This window comes from Neopelma chrysocephalum, unplaced genomic scaffold (genome assembly GCF_003984885.1).
Source record: "Neopelma chrysocephalum unplaced genomic scaffold, ASM398488v2 Primary Assembly neopelma1_42b, whole genome shotgun sequence".
In the NCBI taxonomy this organism is placed as follows: domain Eukaryota; kingdom Metazoa; phylum Chordata; class Aves; order Passeriformes; family Pipridae; genus Neopelma; species Neopelma chrysocephalum.
Genome location: NW_020897701.1, coordinates 4,869,812 through 4,888,038, shown reverse-complemented (window position 1 = coordinate 4,888,038; position 18,227 = coordinate 4,869,812). Strand labels below are relative to the sequence as shown.

Genomic DNA, 18,227 nt, shown 5'->3' with positions numbered 1-18,227 from the left:
TTTAAAGTTTGAAGTCACTGATCAAAATTTATCATTCCACTGCGCATTCATCTGTCCGTGACTGCCTTGAATTACTTGGCAAAGGTAAATGAGCCCAGAAAAGAGGGGAAACAATCAAAAGATGTATGTGATTTTTGCTGGATTTTTGAGAGTTTGGAGATGTCATTTCACAACATATAGGGTGGAAGTTCAAGGAAATCTTTATGAATAGGAGGGAAAAAAACCCAACCCAAACCTCAAAAACCTAAACAAGACAGCAGAGAAAAAAAGGAAGAGGTAGCGGTGAAGGTTGAGGATTTGGAGCAGTTACACCTCTATCTGCAAACTCTTTCTGAAAGCTGCTGACAGAGCTTTGGCATCTGATCATGTCCTGACTGCTGATTAACATAGCACTGTTTTATATTTAACTCAGGCCAGAACAGGAGGGGCTGGGGGTGGGGTTGCACTGCTTATAAGGGTAGCATCACAGGAACAATGTTCTTCTGTGTCAGTTCCCTCCTTCTCTCAGCCCAGCTGCACTTCTTTTGATCATTAACATTTCCTCCAAGAGCATGTTGTCTTTAATTAATTGAGTGTCTCGTGGAAAGTGAGGTGCGGGAGACAGGCAGAGAACAGCTATAGCTACACAATTAAAATACAAACCAAGACTGCTGAGTTTACTGAATGCAAGTGTTGGAGTGACTAATAACCTTTTTTGTAGTTAATGTTTTGCTCTGAGAGCGGACCCAGGAGCAGAGATGGAGGGCATGGATTTTGACGATAAGAAGTCCAAGAGGTACTGCATGAAGACAAAGCATGTGGCTATCATCTGTGGTGTTGTGGTTATTGTAGGTCTTGCCGTGGGGCTTGGTGTGGGATTGAGCAGACCTAAATCTCAGAAAACTCCAGAGGGAACAGATCAACCAACAACAGATCAACCAACAACAGATCAGCCTCGTCCCCCAGCGGATTTGGGTCCCTGTCCTCCAAAAGATGAGACTGGAGAGTGGAGAGAATTTAGGCTGCCCACTTATGTCAAGCCTGTCCACTATGATCTGGAAATCAAGCCTGAAATGGAGGCAGACATTTACAGTGGGACGGTCAATATTTCTATTGTTTTGGAAAAACCTACCAGCTCCCTGTGGCTTCACCTGCGAGAAACCAAGATTACAGAAATGCCCACGCTCCAGAAATCTTCAGGACAGCAGATTGCTCTGAATGATTGCTTTGCGTACAACCCACAGGAATACATAGTGATGAAGGCAGCAGCAGAGCTCCCTGTCGCTGATCAAAGTGATCCCTATGTGCTCACCCTGAAGTTTCAAGGCTGGCTGAATGGTTCGCTGGTTGGGTTTTATAGGACCACCTATACTGAGGACGGAGAGATCAAGTAAAGCAGTTTTTCTTTTATTTATTAAACTTTCTTTATTTCTACTTGTTCAGGCCTGCTCTATTCCTGTTTCAGCTTTTCAGTCTTGCTTCTCACCAACTTGCTGACATTTCTGGGCTGTTTTCTCATTCCCCTAAGGAAGATCCTGTATTCAAAACCCTATGGCTGCTGACTAGTGAATCTGGGCTGGAGAGATGAGGGTTTGTTATTATTTTTCTGAAAAACCTTTTCAAATTCTACTGGTCCCAGATTACCTTTGAACTTTATTAATTGCTCCGTCAGAGAGCTGAAAGGATTGAGGCCTGTTTTTATCTCTGTAGTACAATAATAGCATACAACTATCGCCACCCTCTTCCTGTCACTCCTCAAGGTAACAGTTTTCGTGTAAAATACTCTTCTGATAGTTTTCCTGATATGATGCCTCCTTGATGTTGTAAGCCTGAGGAATATTCAAACCAGAACTTCTCTGTCCCTCCTGCAGATGGTTTAAATTATGCAGGAAAATCCAAACAATTAAGGTTATCTTTGACTTGGGTTTTTTTGTGCTCCATCTCTTCCTTATTAATATATCAATAGTTATTGAAAGATTACAAAGCCTCTGCCAGTTCAGCTAACCCATTCCATTTGCCAGATTTGCACTACAGTGAAAGCTTGAAAAAGCCATTGCCCACTGTTCAAAGGCTTTTCTTCACAGTTAATGTATGGAGAGGACACTCATCCATTTTCCAATATTTACATTTCTGAAGTGACTCATTCCAGCCTTTACAGCCAAAAGATAAACTTAGCTAGACTTTTACAAGGCCCTGTAGCAGGAACATGAAGACAAGCACCGATGTGTTGTCATGGCACTTGTTTGCCCTCCTGGGACAATGGTGTCATGAGTGAGAGTCATATCAGTTCCATTCAACCACTGACAGACAATGCCAGGAGTAGCAGCAGTGACTGGTACTGACACCAGCAAATCCAAGAGGCAGAGGATAAAGCAAGCATTGATTTTTCCTAGTGAAACACAGTTATCTGATCTGCAAAGAATCTATGTAGTGAACAGCTCGAACACCAGACGGCTCTTTCCCCCTTGTTTTCCTCCATCTCTGACCTCAGTATTGCTCTGACTTGAAAGGTGCTTTGATGCTATACTTTGAGTATCTGACATCTCCACAACAGTTTTAAAGTGCAACCTCTTATGATACTTCTAAGTTGAGGTGCGTTACTTCCTTTTTATTGGTGAAGGATACCTAGATATTTAAGTAATGGCTCTAGACCTGTCACAACACCAGAACAGCTGGACCAGAACATAGGTCTCCTGAGTTGCAGAGCAGGAGAGGTGAGTGCCTTTCCCTCAAATCCAGACAGTAGAGGTAGACAACGGCCAAGCATCTGATGTCAGGAGAAAAGGGGAACTTCAAAAACTAAAGAAAATATGAAATGTGAGCTCACTTTGACTGTTCCTACTTCCTGGCTGGAAGCTACAGTTGCAGGGATGATCCTAGCCAGCAGTCTGAAAACTCTCAATACAGAAAGGAACTTGAGCATGTGAGTTTGTTTGTTAGGCTTGAGAAGGGCTTTAGTAAGAATGATGACTTCTGAAATGTTTTGCACGTGGTTGAGTTTGGGCAGATTGTTTGTGGGGGTGGAAGAGGTGATGTACATCATAGTGATAAGTACAGCTTTGAAATTAAAACGACCACCAGCCAAGCTGCTGCTCTGTGGCACAAGGGGAGGTGATAGGATGGAGTGAGAAAGGATGGCAAGAGAAGGGTTTTATTGTTTAGTAAAACTGCATTTTCCCCTGGCTTTCTATTAAAAGCAATGCTGACTGGAATTAGCTTTTTTATTTTGTCTTTGCCTGAGGTAGACATCACTCTTGGAAAATTTCGACCCAAACAGTTCCATTCTTATCATGTTGCAAGTAAATACAAATCAGATTAGGTAAGAACAATGATCAAGTCTATTAATAGGGAGTGTTAAATTGAAGAGGGCTGAGGTGAAAATGCAATCCAACATATAATTAACCTACTCAACCTTCCCTTCTGTGCAGTGTTAGAAGCAGCAGGACCTTTTGAGAGAATTAATAACAACTGGAAAGTCAGCTCCCAGGACTGAGCTGCTCCCCAGCTGTCTATCTGTGAAGGCAAAGGTTTGCCAAAACATTTCTATAATGCCTTTTGTTTACAAACTGGGCACATATCCAGGCTCTGCTGTTGCTTAAATTCAAATCTCCCACTACATTTTGTGGAAAACAGGTAGACATGTGCTGAACATGCCTATAAGTCTGGGATCCTTGAGAGGCTTAAGAGAAGATCACCTCATTTGGGAATCCTGTTAAGACAGATCACACAATTCCCATCAGGACAAAGGTGCTTTTGGACATGCCCTAAAGCAGATCTTGAGATACTTTGGAACACAACTATTTAAATTGGTGTGCACATGCAGGTAGGGAACAGGAAAGCAGAAACTTTGAGAATGTAGGTTTTGGACATAGACCTGCCTAGATGCTCCTGTGGGTTCCTGAATCCAGCAGTAAGCACTTAAGTCCTTTGGTGAAACTGTTCCTCGTGCATTCCATTTCCCCATTGATGAAAAGTGAATAACAGTTCTTCCTTATTTTTCATGATGCAGTGAGCATAACTACATTACAACTGTGTCATTTTCAGATATTAGGGAAAGAAGTATAAGAAGAGTCCTTGCCTGGTGTAATGAGTTATTTCAACTCACTAATTTCTCACAAGAAATGTGCTAAAGCTCTCTTGTATTTTCTCCTTAACATTACAAATAATACAAACACGTCACAGCAGCTGGCTTGGATTTTGCACAACTATTAGTGATAAGGTATGGCTTCCCTTTTATAGGAATTCTTTCTGTTTTCTATAAGAAAAGAACAAGAGGTTTGGCACATGGCTAACAGGGACACTTGCATTTAGGATTTTGTTAAATAGTGAAAGACAAAATTTTCTTTTGTGTACAAGTAGCACTCCTAGTTTTCTTCCTCAAGGAGAAAGTTTCCTCAGAAGAAGCAATAAATCTGAATTTTAGGAAAGACTAAGAGAAAAATGCTTTAAATGGCTTAAAGGGAGGAGGGGTTTTTCACTAATGCCGTGTACTTTGGGGGGGGGGGCAGGGAGGGAAATCCATCATGGTTCTTAAATGCATCACTATTTTATTTTGAGAACAGCTGGATGCAGTCTCAGCCACCTTTTCACTTCTTATTAGTATGATATTTACAACTGTCACCTCTAGTTCACATTTAAAGATCTGGACATCAACAGCAAGTAGAAGAGCAGAAGCCACCAAAGAGTGAAGAAAATCTTAGCTAAAAACTACATTATGAAGCTTGAAAGGAAATTACAACATTTTGAGTTTCTGAGGCCACTTTTATGCATGCCATAGTCTGGAGTTGTCATTGTCTAGCCTATAGGAATGGTAGTGCTAAGGTTTTGCACTCGTAATGTCTGTATGCCTCCACAAGCATATGAGGATAGATGGATTATCATCTTATAAATCAACAGAGATATCACAGTGTTATCAGTCTGTAGGAACAAGACATAAATGTGTCAAAATACATAGCCAATTTTTTAAGCAATAGCTGTGAAGCATTGCCCTGGAGGCTTGGAGTTAATTTGATTGTGAAATAGCTTTCAAATCCTACAAAAAGAGAGAATGACAGCAAACAATGCACTAAGCAAAAGAAACTCTATTGAGTCTGAAATTATGTTAAGGTGAATGTTCATTATCCTTTCTGCCCATGAACTTTTGAGTTACTATTCCAATGAGCATAAACGGAGAGAACCCAGACATATTACCTCCGTCAGACTGGTAAGTGACCCTTGCGGCTACAAGTTCCTAATGACCAGTTTAGTATTTAACCGTCACAGGGAAATGCCAAGGGCAACAGAAACATTGAAAAATTGATTGTCAAGTGAGCTTGTAGGATTGCTGCAGATTTGTAATTTATGGTGTACACTTTTAATTACTTTTTGGAAAGAAAAACTACCTTAATATAGTTGGAGCAGCTGTAGAAGTGCTGTCAGAAAATGCTCAACATTCCAGATTAATTGAAGAAGCATCTGTGATCCCTTTCACCATCAATCACTTGAGAATACACCCTGCCACTGTATGGTTCGTTAATGGGAAAGCCCAATGTCACTGCAAGAAGCAAGCACATGATATGAACGTTCACAACCTTCACCTTATGTTTTTATGTGACCCCTATTGTTCAGCACTTCCAGCTGTTTTTGCACAACTGAGATGACTTTCTAAACCCCCAATACAGCTTGCATAGCATCACTTATATACTAGGATATTCACCTGAACTTTCCACGTTTCTCCAGCAGTTTCACTAATGGAGTCAGGGAAGCATAACAGCACCAACAGAAAGCTGTATGTGGTAAATGCAGAAAAAGAAACACATAGGCAGGATGAGATTTTAGTGGCATTTACACAATTTCAAGGTGGTGTCTCGGGATATGTTCAAAACTCCAGTCCCAAGATATGCTGTAGTGGGTAAATGATGCATGGAGTGACTTGATTTCCTTTCAAGTGAGATCATCAGTATTTTATTTTAGGTGCATAAATCAGTGGAAAAGCTTATTAGGAGGGTAAGCAAAATTTTTTACCATCCATGAGGGGTCATGCCTGTCTTACTGCCTGGCTCCTAAAAATATTTGATAATAAGCAAATTGCTTTAGCTTTTGCTCTGAAACCTAGAGGATGCTGATGACAGACTTTGATTTATATGTTACACATGCCTATGTGATGTCAGCTTGTGCATTTCTGATGTCACCTGCTTTTATGAATTGACAAGTACACACAAATACTTGTAGTTGAATTTAGTTTGTGAAATTGCTAAAAAAATGTTTAGAAGTTACAGAAAAGATTTCAAAGCTCTATAATGAAGGCTTGCCAATGTGTTGTTTGTTTAAGGAGCATTGCAGCTACTGATCATGAGCCAACAGATGCACGGAAGTCGTTTCCCTGCTTTGACGAGCCAAACAAAAAGGCAACTTACAACATATCTATCATCCATCAAGATACATACCAAGCACTTTCAAACATGCCTGTACAGGTATGTATTTCCCAGCTCTGCTGCCTGAGTGGAATGGTTCTATAAAGCCACTGGAATAGTAGTGTGGATTGCAAGGTCCTTGCGCGTTCACAGACTCTACCATCTGGACACTGTAAAGCTAATGGTTAATAAATATTCCATAGAACAGGACTAGTTGGTTGTTAGGACTCATGGTGGTCCGCCAGGACACGGCATGGCAATACAGAGTCAATCCAAAGCAGAAAGGAAATGTGTTTTATGTCTTTAGCTAGCTGATCCTGTATTCAGATATTCTAGGTAAGTGTCCTCTAGTAACTATAAATAGATAATGGCAGGGTCTTCAACCAGACTGAGTGGACTCTGCGAAGGAATACTCTGGAAGACAGCTTATTCCCAGGTGGAAAGTCTAAAACAATCACTAAAACTAAATAAGGTCCAAAGCAAGGGTCTGCTGATCACAATCTAATGGCAAAGAATCCTTCTAGCAAGGAAGTCTAGGATTATTATTTTTAGTAATACAGGATCTGAAATCCCATCTGTCAATTCATGGATGTGGACACTTGTCACTCCATCATGTCTATAATTTCGTAAATAATCCATTTCTGGACCAAGTGTGTCAAATTCCAAGTTTTGTATGAAATTCAACAGCATCAATTATCTACCTCTGGGCTTTCTGGATTGAATGGCTTTCAGATGAGAGACTTTCTAATGAATAGTTCAACTGAATGTGTAGTCCATTGTGTAATTTCTAATAATATGTTCTGTAGTGGGAGATAAAGTGCCAAGTTAAAAAAAAAAAGAAAGAAAGAAAAAAGCCTCCAGGCTTTTGGCATTTTCATCTTCCCAAATTGCTCTCCCACCCAGAAAACAAAGGTCTGCTTTACTGTGTACTGTTTTATTTAGAGTCCCCTAAACTTTTTCTCCTAGCAATGCAGTGGAGATGACTATTACCATTCTAGTACAGATGCCTTTCATGCCCTCTGCAAATTTAAAGATCTGACCCATTGTTATTAAAGACATTTCTGTGATACCTAAAAGAGACCGGGCACTTTGATGAATAACACATGAAAGGAGAGTGCTGTACCTTTCCTCACAGACCTCAGATAAGGGAGGGTACCGGCAAGGAAGGTAAGGGGATAAGACTAGATAGTATGAAGATTTAGTGGGTTTTGAGATTTACTTTACACCTTGACATGTGGACCTTGCCTCTAGAATGGACATACAAAAATAAGCTTTTTAAGGGCTAGCTACAGCTTCTTAATTAATTTACTAAAAAACAAGTACAGATAAGAAAATGCAGATTATGCTGAGTTCATACTCAAGTTTGACTGAGGGATTATAGTGGGGCACTTTTATATCTGATGTCCTCACAAGGTGAGTAGCTCTGGTCTTGGTAGTGAAAGATCTTTGGGAAACACCCTTTCAACAGATGGAAATGTAGTAGTTTGTAAATGCAAAGCATGTTGTGTGTTACGTGTCTTGTAGCAGTTTTCGTGGTGTGGAGCTATATAATCAGCATGGCAAAATCAGATCAGCAAAATTGGAAACTTGTTCATTTCATTTGCATTTTTCACTGGATTTGATTTTTTAAAAATTTTTTTTCCACTTAAGTCCTGAGTTTGTTGAAAGAAAAAAAGATATTAAAATAAATCAAATAATGTAAAAGTAGACTGTGAATATCTCTGTCAAAAGCGGGTTATGAATATCTGTGAAAAGGGTTTTTTCTCATGGAATCATGTTACCTGTAACATTCACTGTCTGAGCTTTATTTATATTGTGTTTATAACAAAAAAATCTCATGAAGTATTGTATCTCTAGAAAGCTAATGTCTTTTATATTCTTTTTGCTTTTTTCCTCTTTAAGTTAATCATCCAGTCAGAAGCACAAAAAATTATCAGACAATAGCACAAAATGAGTAACAGAAATAAATATTTATGGGATAAATCACATACAACAGGATGAAGCTTTGGTCACATGATTCATTTGAGAGTTAAGGACATTTGGGAAAATCGAGAAAGCACTACATTTTATGTACATTGAAGCAACCCACCAGTTAGCAGTGTTCATTTGTATTTGAATGAATTCAGGATAGATTCATGACATTGGTCTTTATCCCAAGTAGCGTCTCTACAATGTCTGACTCATACACGATGCATATATTTAAGAGAGGAGAGAATTCAGACTCTTCTCTGATCTCTCCAAAGTGATGCTATTTTATGCAAGTATTGCAAGAACAAAACACAGTAGCATACACTGGAAAAATTCCTGTGCGTATGAATGATTTCAAATCTCTGATGAAAATTACACTTAAGTAAACTTATTTAGTGCAGAAAAACAAAGTCCCATTTCATGTATTGTAGTATGCAGAAGAAATCCATGTCTGTTCTCACGCCTTCAGCAATGAGATGCCAGAAGCGGTGAACCTGAAGAGGTGGTTTATCATTCCTGTGTAGTTGCAGCCTTCATACAAATATTGTACCCTCTTCTGCATGTCTTTGCAATTCCAAAAATCAAACTGATTATTTTTCCATTTCTGCAGCAAACTGTACAACTCGGTGATGGCTGGACTCGAACAACTTTTGAGAAGTCAGTTCCCATGAGCACTTACTTGGTATGCTTTGCAGTGCACCAGTTTTCCTATGAAGAGAAAATATCCCGTAGTGGAAAACCTGTAAGTCCTGCTGCAACCTGAACATGCTTCAGATGACAGATGTACCTTGATTTGCATTTAAAACAAAAAAATCTCAATTTATAAAAACGGGAACATATTTTTCCATTTCCCGTAGCCTATTATATGCAGCCTATTTTATCGGATTAGGTGTTCACAGCGGTCCCTCTGACCTTAACTACATATAGTGTTTTGCAGTCCTTCCCTGTCTCCCATCTTTGTGAGATCTCAGTCAGTACCTCCCATATGGGCACACAGGTGAGGAAGAAACACTATTTCTCTGACCTTGTCCCTGACTTGAAGCTCAGTGTCTGAAGGATTGTAGAAGTCAAGGAGTGCAGGAGAGTCACAGGCCATGGATGCAATTACTTTATAGTTTTCTGTGTGTTAAAAGATGTGAATCTATGCATTTGATATTATCACAGCCATGGAGATATAGGACTACAGTGCTATGTGCCATTATGTGTTGGCTTTAATATTCTCTATTTTATAACAGCTGCTGCAGGCAACTGCCCAGTGTAAGTTCTTTACAAGTAAGTATAGAAGTGATAGTGTCTGCCTAAAGAGCTAGATATTTGGTAGGTGCCCTAATGAAGTGCATGGGTTTGAATCTGAATCCATAAAGTTAAAATAGCTCCTTTATTTAGATGCAGTAGGCAGTCTCATCCAGTTCTTGCTTAGATTCAAATCTCCTGAAGGTACAGCTGATTAAAGAAATAACAAGACTCTACATTGATTCACAAACTGGAATCCTAAATATAATTTGCCCCTCAACATAAACTCCTCATTAGCCTAAACCTAGACTGGGATGCTCAACCTGCTGTTAATTAGTTGTTGGATTAGATTTTTTCTTCATCTGACACAGAGGATGATCCCAAGGCTGTATGCTATTGCTGCTTCCCCTTCCTTTCCCCTTATGTAAAATGTGGTCTTGTGGTTCACCTGAGTCAACAGTGCTTCCCTTCTTTTCTGGAGATAGTGACACAAATGGACAGGGAATCTATAACAAAGCCCCAGCTGGGCCTCCATTCACCTAGCAAGTTAGCTCTTCCTGAGTTTCCCTATCCAAAAAAGCTCAGCAAATCCTTGCCTACTTAAGGCTGTCCACTAATGTGAAAATCTGTCTTGTAGAAATCTCCAAGGTTCTGATTCAGTTCTTAGCAAAGACTTCCTGGCATAGTGCTGTGCTGAGGCCTTCCTCCTCTGTGTCCTAACTACTATCATGTTGTATGCTTATATTATTTCTTGACAAATAGCTAAGGTTAAATTACACTTAGACAAGCAAATGGAGCTTGGTTTGAGGTAGAGATGTAATATGCTTAGTTCCCTGCTGTTTGGCTAAATAATTTGCAAAACGGGAGCACGTTTTTAAGCCACCTAGTCACACAATTTTGTTAACCAGTTGCTGTTCAATGCAGCTGATCCACTCACTATCGAGAATAGGACTTTAACTATTTGGCCTCAATTGATGTTCTCTAGAGTTCAGTTATTTTAAGAAGCAGAATTTGTGTAGCTTTTTGTGCAGAAAATATTGCGATAGGGTAAAAAAAAGAAGTGTGTTACACTATTTTCTAGTTGCAAAAGTTAATATTTTCTGCTTGTCCATGCCACGCTCCAGAGTACGGCTCTGAGGTCAATATTTGTTTTTTTTCCCCAAGCAAAACAGTAAAGCCCACAATGTTCCTGACTGGTTGTAGCTTTTCTAAATAGAAGGGAGTGCTCACTGAAACATGGTAATTAAAGTGTGTGTGTGTAGAAGCAGGAGTATTCGTGTCAGTACAGAGGTTGCCTGAAGAAACATCTTCTAATTCAGGCCTCGTTTACTACATATTTTATTAATGTTGCTCACTAAACAACGTCTGAGGACTTGCCTGCACTAGAAAACTTGGGGTTTAAGCGAGGTTAATATCACAACTGTTTCCTTTCTCTTAACATGGACATAGTTTTACCAATAAAAAGTACATGTGTAAGATAGTTTTTATTAAAGGGAATCATAAGCTCTATCAAGAAAAATTACCTTTTACCTAGGAAAACCATATTATCTTTAGAGTTTTAAATCAGATATTTAGAAAGTCATTCTTCTCACCTTTCCAAGGTTTCCTAGACACCTTTTCAAGGTGTCCAAGAACTTTGAAGCCCAGCTGAACAATGAGAAATTTAGATTCACCAGCATCTGAAAAGAAAATTCCATAGTTTGCTGTGTAAATTTCTAGCAACAGAAAAGTCCAACAAAAAATATCATTGTGATCCTTAAATTGCTTTCATAAACAACAGCAAGAACATACAGCTCATGGTAAATTATTTAAATGGTAAATTATTTAAAAACTCTGCTGTTCACTCTGAAAGCTCTAATGAAGACGTTAATGGAATCAATGGTGGGAAATGTGCCTACAGCTGGAAACAGTGCTCCTGAGCTGATTACCTGTCAGGTACCAAATATCTGGTTTGGAAAATCACAGAGGAGGTTATACAAATGAAACCCAGAGTCAGTTCTAGTGCATGCTGAAGGTTTTGGAAACCATTAATATGGATCAGCTAGGGGACTGAAGGCTGCTAAATTGGGTAAAGAGCTTACAGAAGTGGAAATTGCAGATTGTAATTGCAAACTGACCCTGGGGGAAATCCCCTGCCTAGAATGGATTCCCAATTGAATCCCATAAGCTTTTTTTGGTTTTGTTTTTTTTCATTCCAGCTTTATTTCTGACCGCTTTCCCATCCTCCCCTCTCATTGGAGGAAATGTAATTTCATGGTATTGAAATCAATGTGTAGTCAGGCTCCAAGAGAGCTCTTAAAATAGACCAGCTCCTTTGCTCAGCTTGGGCCCTAAATGCCTGGCTGTAAGACAGCACTGAGGAGTAAACAAGCCACACCGATATAGCCAGATGAATGTGGCCCATTCATAAGAGTCACAGAGCTGGCAAAATGAGATGGATCATTTTTCCTAAAACCAGAAACTTCGCTCCATATAGAGATCTCTTACTTTCCACAGTGGAAATATTTAGGGCCAGTGAAGAGAACAGCCTACAGCTCCTGTAAGCTTTGGGACAAAGAGATTGAGGGAAAGACCCTCAAGAGATTCCGTAATTCTGAATTCAAACTTTGTCTTCAAAAGGTGGAGATAACATCCCGAAAGGTTTTTTCAAGCTGTAGGTAGGCCTCCTCATCATGGATATGGGTGCCATAAGGTCTCTAGTTCTACAGAGTTTGAGGTTTTCTATTGCTTGACAGCAATAGCCAAAGTAGTCCCAGGCATCAAGCCTCGGCGATAGAAAGGTCAACATACAACACACCATTTTTTTGCATTCAGATATGCAAGAGGAGAACAGAAATGGTCACTCATCACACACAGGGCTACCAAACATGCCAGTTTTCCTGGATTTGCCTGTTGGGAAAAGAAAGAGCTGATTTTTGGCTTTGTTTTCCCAGGGCACAGCAACCCAGCGGGCACCACAGCTGTGACTGGGGGGCTGCCCAAGGTCCTGCATGGGCCAGAATCTGGGAAGGGTGACAGGTCTGGTAAACACACTGTCTTCAGAGGATTTGATGTCTTCAAACATACAAGGCCAAGAGGAAACTGTGATGATAGTAGGTAGAAAAGATAGGAAGAAGTTGAAGAAAATAAGGTGTTATGGGCTTCAGACACATTTCCATACAGATGTGCTCCTAAGATTGGTCTGATGGGATCAGTGAAGATGAATTAACTGCTCAGAACAAGTGGATCCCTTTTTACTGTGCTTGCCCAGGTTTCCTTCTGGAGAAAACCAGCCCTTGGGGAAGTAGGGGTTGGTATGCATCCAGGCCCTGCTCCAAGCTAGGCCACTGTGAGCTTCTGGACATGAGTCTTGACATTTTAAAATTTAGGTATACTGTGGAAAGCTTGCACAGATTATGTTGGCTTGGTCTCTCTTATATACAGCATTTGAAAAACTCTGTTGAATAAACGTGTCAGGGAACAGAACTCAGCATTCAGGCCAGTCTTTTAGAGAAAACCTCCTGTGTTATAGGTATATACGCTAAACACCTTTTCAATTGACACCTTCTGGTTTCTTTTAACTGAAAACTGCTCTAATTGTCTCTATTTTACAGCTGAGAGTTTACGCCCAGCCACAGCAACTACACACGGCACAATATGCAGCAAATGTAACAAAAGTTGTATTTGACTTCTTTGAAGAGTACTTTAATTTGAGCTATTCCCTTCCAAAACTAGGTAATTATTAATATTTATATTTTTCATTCTGTTAATTCAGTGTCATGGTTACGTTGCTCCTACAGGTCTCTGTGCTTTAGTGGAAAACAGCATGAAAGCATTTGGTTGCTAACTGCTGATATTATGTCAGGATATTTTAAAACTGTAGCAATGTAGTTCAAGATGCTCCTAAATGTCACGATGGGAGAGTTGGTCTCAGTTTACCAAACTGAAGCACTGGTCTTGGCATGGTTATTTTAAAGCGTCTTGTGGAAAAACAGGGGAAGCATTGATGTCATCAGCAAAGGAACATCATGAGTTAAAGCAGAGCCAGAAATTTCATAAAAATATGTACCACTTCCATGGGAACTTCTGGACAAAACTCAGCTGTGAGATAAGTGAAGATGTAAACTGCCAGAGAGTATGTCATATTATTTATTAACCTTAGTGCAAAGTGGGTGTGTATCAACTTCTTAGAAAGATGAATGTGGTCCAGCATTTAATTTGTAGTTTCTACTGCTGGGCTAAATAAAGACCCAGAAATAAACAAGACCAGGCACACTCTCAAATTTTGCCCATGGTTACAAAACAAGCAGAGAGAAAGTAGTGCATTTGGGCATCCTTTAGCTTGGAATATCCGGACTATGGATCTGATTTGTGCAATTTGAACTAATAAAGTTGGGAATGTAATCAGCGTTTTGGAAATGCCCCTTCCTAAGACCTTCAAAGAGGTAATTCAGTTAGGTTCATGAACTTAAAAGGATGGAAAAATACTAACTGCAAACAAATCAAGGCAATGTAATGGGGAAAAAAATACCCAAAACTTTGGAGACAAGTAATAATGCTATGCAAACTTTTTATTGGCTACTCATGTTTGTACCTATCAGGCTAACCTATATTACTTTAACAAAAGATTTTTACCTCCTCATTTCAAAACATTATCTGAGTTTACTGTAAATATCTTTTTGCATTTCAATGACAACTGAATAGGGAAATCACTACAACATATTGTTCTTTCATGCACTGGTCCCCAATAATTATGGGGACTATATCTCACCTATGCTTCATATTCAAGCTTTCATTTCCATGAAAGCCTGATGACTTTGCCAGGCCGGTCTGGCTACAGGGTGGACTGATATCCCCAGGTCAGCAGTATCAGAAGTATCAGAAGATAGATACCTTTGTAGATTTTATACTGTTTTCCTCAGTGTCTATTTGTTGGATTACAAATCTTGGCTTACCATGTCATTTGCTCATTATTAGAAGTCATCTGGGTCAAAATTGGTGAATCAAATATGTTTCTGCATAATGTTTTATTTAAATATTGTATTTCACATTGATTTATGGCTTCTGGCATTGCCATTCTCCTTGTGATCCTCATTTCAACTATCACTGAAGCCCTTACCAGACTATCAGCTTTGATCGTGTAATCAAGTTGTTTAATTTATAGTAAGTAATTCCTATCTTCTCTTATGGTGGGGTGAGAGTTGTTCATACTATTCAGTTTTAAATCCATATGTACTTTTTCAGCAACCCACATAGAAAGGCTGTGGTCATTATTTGTAGAGGAAAATCCCAGTCCAGTTGAGTCCGCAATTCTCATTTAAATCTCTATTGATTACTGACCATAAATGAGTGACCCCTACAAATTACCAGGTGTAGAAACAGATGCTGTTCACAACATGGGGGATTTACTTCAGTTAAAATGTCAATAAATACTTTTAATACAACAGTGTGACAAGCAATGTCCTGCCTCATTAGGCTACAAATAGTTTTAGGAGGTTTACTGCCTGCAGCACATCCCCAGACACTAGTATGATTTCTGGAGCCAAAATTAAGTAATGTGTGATACACGCGTTCACAGAAGTTGGCATAGCATCACCTCACAGGACAGATCCTCAGCTAGGGCAGCTGATCCCAGCTCTGTGAATCTCAGCAGAGCCGGGGCACTTGCTATCAGCTGCTGTAGGCCAGTTCCTTGATTCTGAAACACAGACTGTAGCCTGCAGTCCACAGTAGTAAGCCAGAATCAGAAATGGTAAGCAACACAGGCTGTAAAAACACAGAGAGAGGACAAGCTAAGTGGCTTAAAGGATACGGTGGTAATCATGTTATCTTTCTTTCAATGCAGATAAAATAGCTATTCCAGATTTTGGGACAGGTGCTATGGAGAACTGGGGGCTGATCACATACAGAGAAACAAACCTGCTGTATGATCCTGAGGAGTCAGCCACTTCCAACAAACAGAGAGTAGCTGCTGTGATAGCCCATGAGCTTGTTCATCAGGTACATTTTAGGACATGATTAATTTTTAAAGTGTTTCAAATATGTAGTCACAATATTTTAATCTTGAAAATACTGTTATTAACTCCATCTCAGGATCTTTTATGCGTGCTCACAATCTGCTTGCAAAATATCATGTTAAAACAGATCCCCATTAGAGCTTTAAAATACCATGACTACTGCCTTGGAATTTTTCTCAGGAAGTTAGATGCTTGGGCCCGGACTGTCAGCCAGCTTATGAAAATCTGTTTGAAATATCTTAAAGGAACTCATTTACATGTGCAGATGTCTCTTTTGGGCAAGGAAATGGGGACAACTATATGCTGTGGAGGCTGTCTGAAAACATATCCTTACAAGCACAAATCATCAAATCAAGAGGAAAAAACTAAAAATATTTTCAGTGGCACATGAATCATTAGCAATCTTCCCAGTAATATGCAATTTTATAATAAAAGTGATGTTTTAACACAAAGCAAGGCCTTAATTCCTATTTAAGACCCAGAGTTATGATAATTTTCATCTGGCAACAGGAAAAAAGTAAGCAAATGACTATTCTATGTGGAGACGTGAGATACTGAAATGTACATTTACTATTTAGCTAACACTACATCTTTATGTTTATAATTGTAGTGGTTTGGAAATATCGTAACCATGGACTGGTGGGATGACTTGTGGTTAAATGAAGGATTTGCCAGTTATTTTGAGTACCTGGGAGCAAATGCATCAGAACCAGATTGGCAAATGGTAATTATTTCTGTCTTGTAGAGGGCTTGTACTTCTGGGAGGAGTATTTCGGAAGGGAATAAAAATTAGACAAGGTTAAGGAAGACACAAAGTGTATTTGTAGAAAACTAACACAGTGCAGTGCAACATAAAGAAAGTGTTGGTTTAAGCTTTTTCCTCTACCTAGTCAAAGTAAACTTAGTAAAGTTTTAGTCTGCAGGGAAGAGTAACTATTTCTTAATAAGTGAGTCAAGAGTTTGGTTATGATTATGGCAACTAACACCTAGATGGATTCTGGAGCCTTAGTAACTTTGCAAGGTTGTTTAAAGGTCTAACTCTGAAAGAAGAAGATTTAGTTCTTCATGGGACTTATGACTGTTATCTGATCTGGTCAGGGTTGTGAACCTGGGCCTGTCTCCACAGCTTGGGCTACTTGTCAAGGAAAGTATCGGACTCCCATTCAGCTTCTACCAGCATTTTAAGTGTCATTTCAAATGCTCCAACTCAGACAATCTTTATTCTGTGCAGTGCAAAAATAGGTAGTGACAGTGGATGGCCTACAGTCACACTGTGAGGCAGAACCAACTCCAGACACTTTAAGGGAGTTGCAAAGAGAGTAGCCTTAAGCATGCATTAGATTCTGAGGAACGATAGAAGTGTGTTAATAAAGGCAGGTTTCTTGCTCTTTCCTTCCTCCCCTCCCAAACAGAATGTGATGGCACATAGCATGCATAGTTCCCCTAGGTGTCCAGGTATAATGAGATTCTGGCTACTGGGAAACATACACCATGTGCCAGTGGAAGGAAGCAGGGAAGATTTTGCATAGGTTGGGTCTGTTGTTGGGATCTACTATCCTCTTAGCCTAGTGACTTCAGAAGCAGGCAGTGCCTACTTGGTGCTTTCCCTGCCTCCCTTGCTGCTCCTCATAAATATCTCTTGTGATCCATGTTATATGAGGCTGAGAAAAAAATCATTCCTGGGTCACTTTTATACTTTGAAGTAGAGGATCTGTTATCCTAACTACATGAGAAACATTTTAATTACTGAGTTTAAAATTTAAAAGCCCTTTTTTGTATCTAGATACAATATTAATTTAAGATCTAGAGACATTTCAATGTTAGTATCCTCATGAGTATTAGAAGAGAAAAACTAAATTGAAATTTAGCCTTTTTTGGTCAATATTTATTAGGCAGTACAGGGATTTTGACTGCTGACCATCTAATACTAAAAAAAAATGAAAATCACTTAAAAAAATTATAAGCTTTGGGATGGGGAACGCTGCCTCCTTCTTTCCTCCTCCCTTCCTACCTAGCTCTATTTTTGCAAGAGAAGCCCATAATGCTTCACAAATATTGTCACACTGCTGAAATTGGTAACACAGCCTACTTTTTTGCTTACTGGCGGTGGAGGGAGAGTGGGCTGGGTGTGTTTGTGTTGTGTGTGTTCCCTGTGTTGATACGCACAGGAAAACAGGATTTGCAAAAGGCAGTTTATCTTAATTAGTGAAAAACTTTATCCCTCCCCACTCAGATGTAAAGTAGGAGTTTTCAAGTCCCTCTTTAGAGGGCATAAAATCTCATTCTATTTCCAAATGCCTCTCCCTAGAAAAGTTGCAGTTTAAGCTACCTATTCGAGAAGTTAGGCATATACTCCTGCCTTTGTTTTTATTCTAATGTCTTCTCTTTCTCAGCTTGAACAGGTTTTAGTTGACGATGTGCTTCCTGTACTGAAGGATGACTCTTTGCTGTCTTCCCACCCAATTGTGGTTGATGTGTCATCTCCAGCTGAAATCACCTCTGTGTTTGATGGGATATCCTACAGTAAGGTAGGATATCCTCCTATTGTGACTTTGAATGTAAAAGAAAGTCGAGGCTTTGCAGAGGAGACAAAAGTCAGGGGTGCTTGTAATCATGACTCCTGATTCACTTGAGCTGTGTCTGTGCAAACCTTTCTTCT

At 39.5% G+C, this 18,227-nt stretch overlaps 1 protein-coding gene across 1 annotated transcript in view; it reads left to right on the top strand.

The window, feature by feature from the left end:
* The first annotated feature begins 476 nt into the window (after positions 1 to 476).
* The window catches only part of ENPEP (glutamyl aminopeptidase), a 34,552-nt gene continuing 16,801 nt past the window's right edge, over positions 477 to 18,227 (top strand). Inside the window, exons 1-7 of the mRNA XM_027677031.1 lie at positions 477 to 1,369; positions 6,290 to 6,431; positions 8,950 to 9,081; positions 13,166 to 13,286; positions 15,397 to 15,551; positions 16,179 to 16,292; positions 17,962 to 18,096. Coding sequence (XP_027532832.1) covers positions 738 to 1,369; positions 6,290 to 6,431; positions 8,950 to 9,081; positions 13,166 to 13,286; positions 15,397 to 15,551; positions 16,179 to 16,292; positions 17,962 to 18,096 — 1,431 coding nt within the window. The 5' untranslated portion in view covers positions 477 to 737. The remainder of the gene's footprint in view (positions 1,370 to 6,289; positions 6,432 to 8,949; positions 9,082 to 13,165; positions 13,287 to 15,396; positions 15,552 to 16,178; positions 16,293 to 17,961; positions 18,097 to 18,227) is intronic.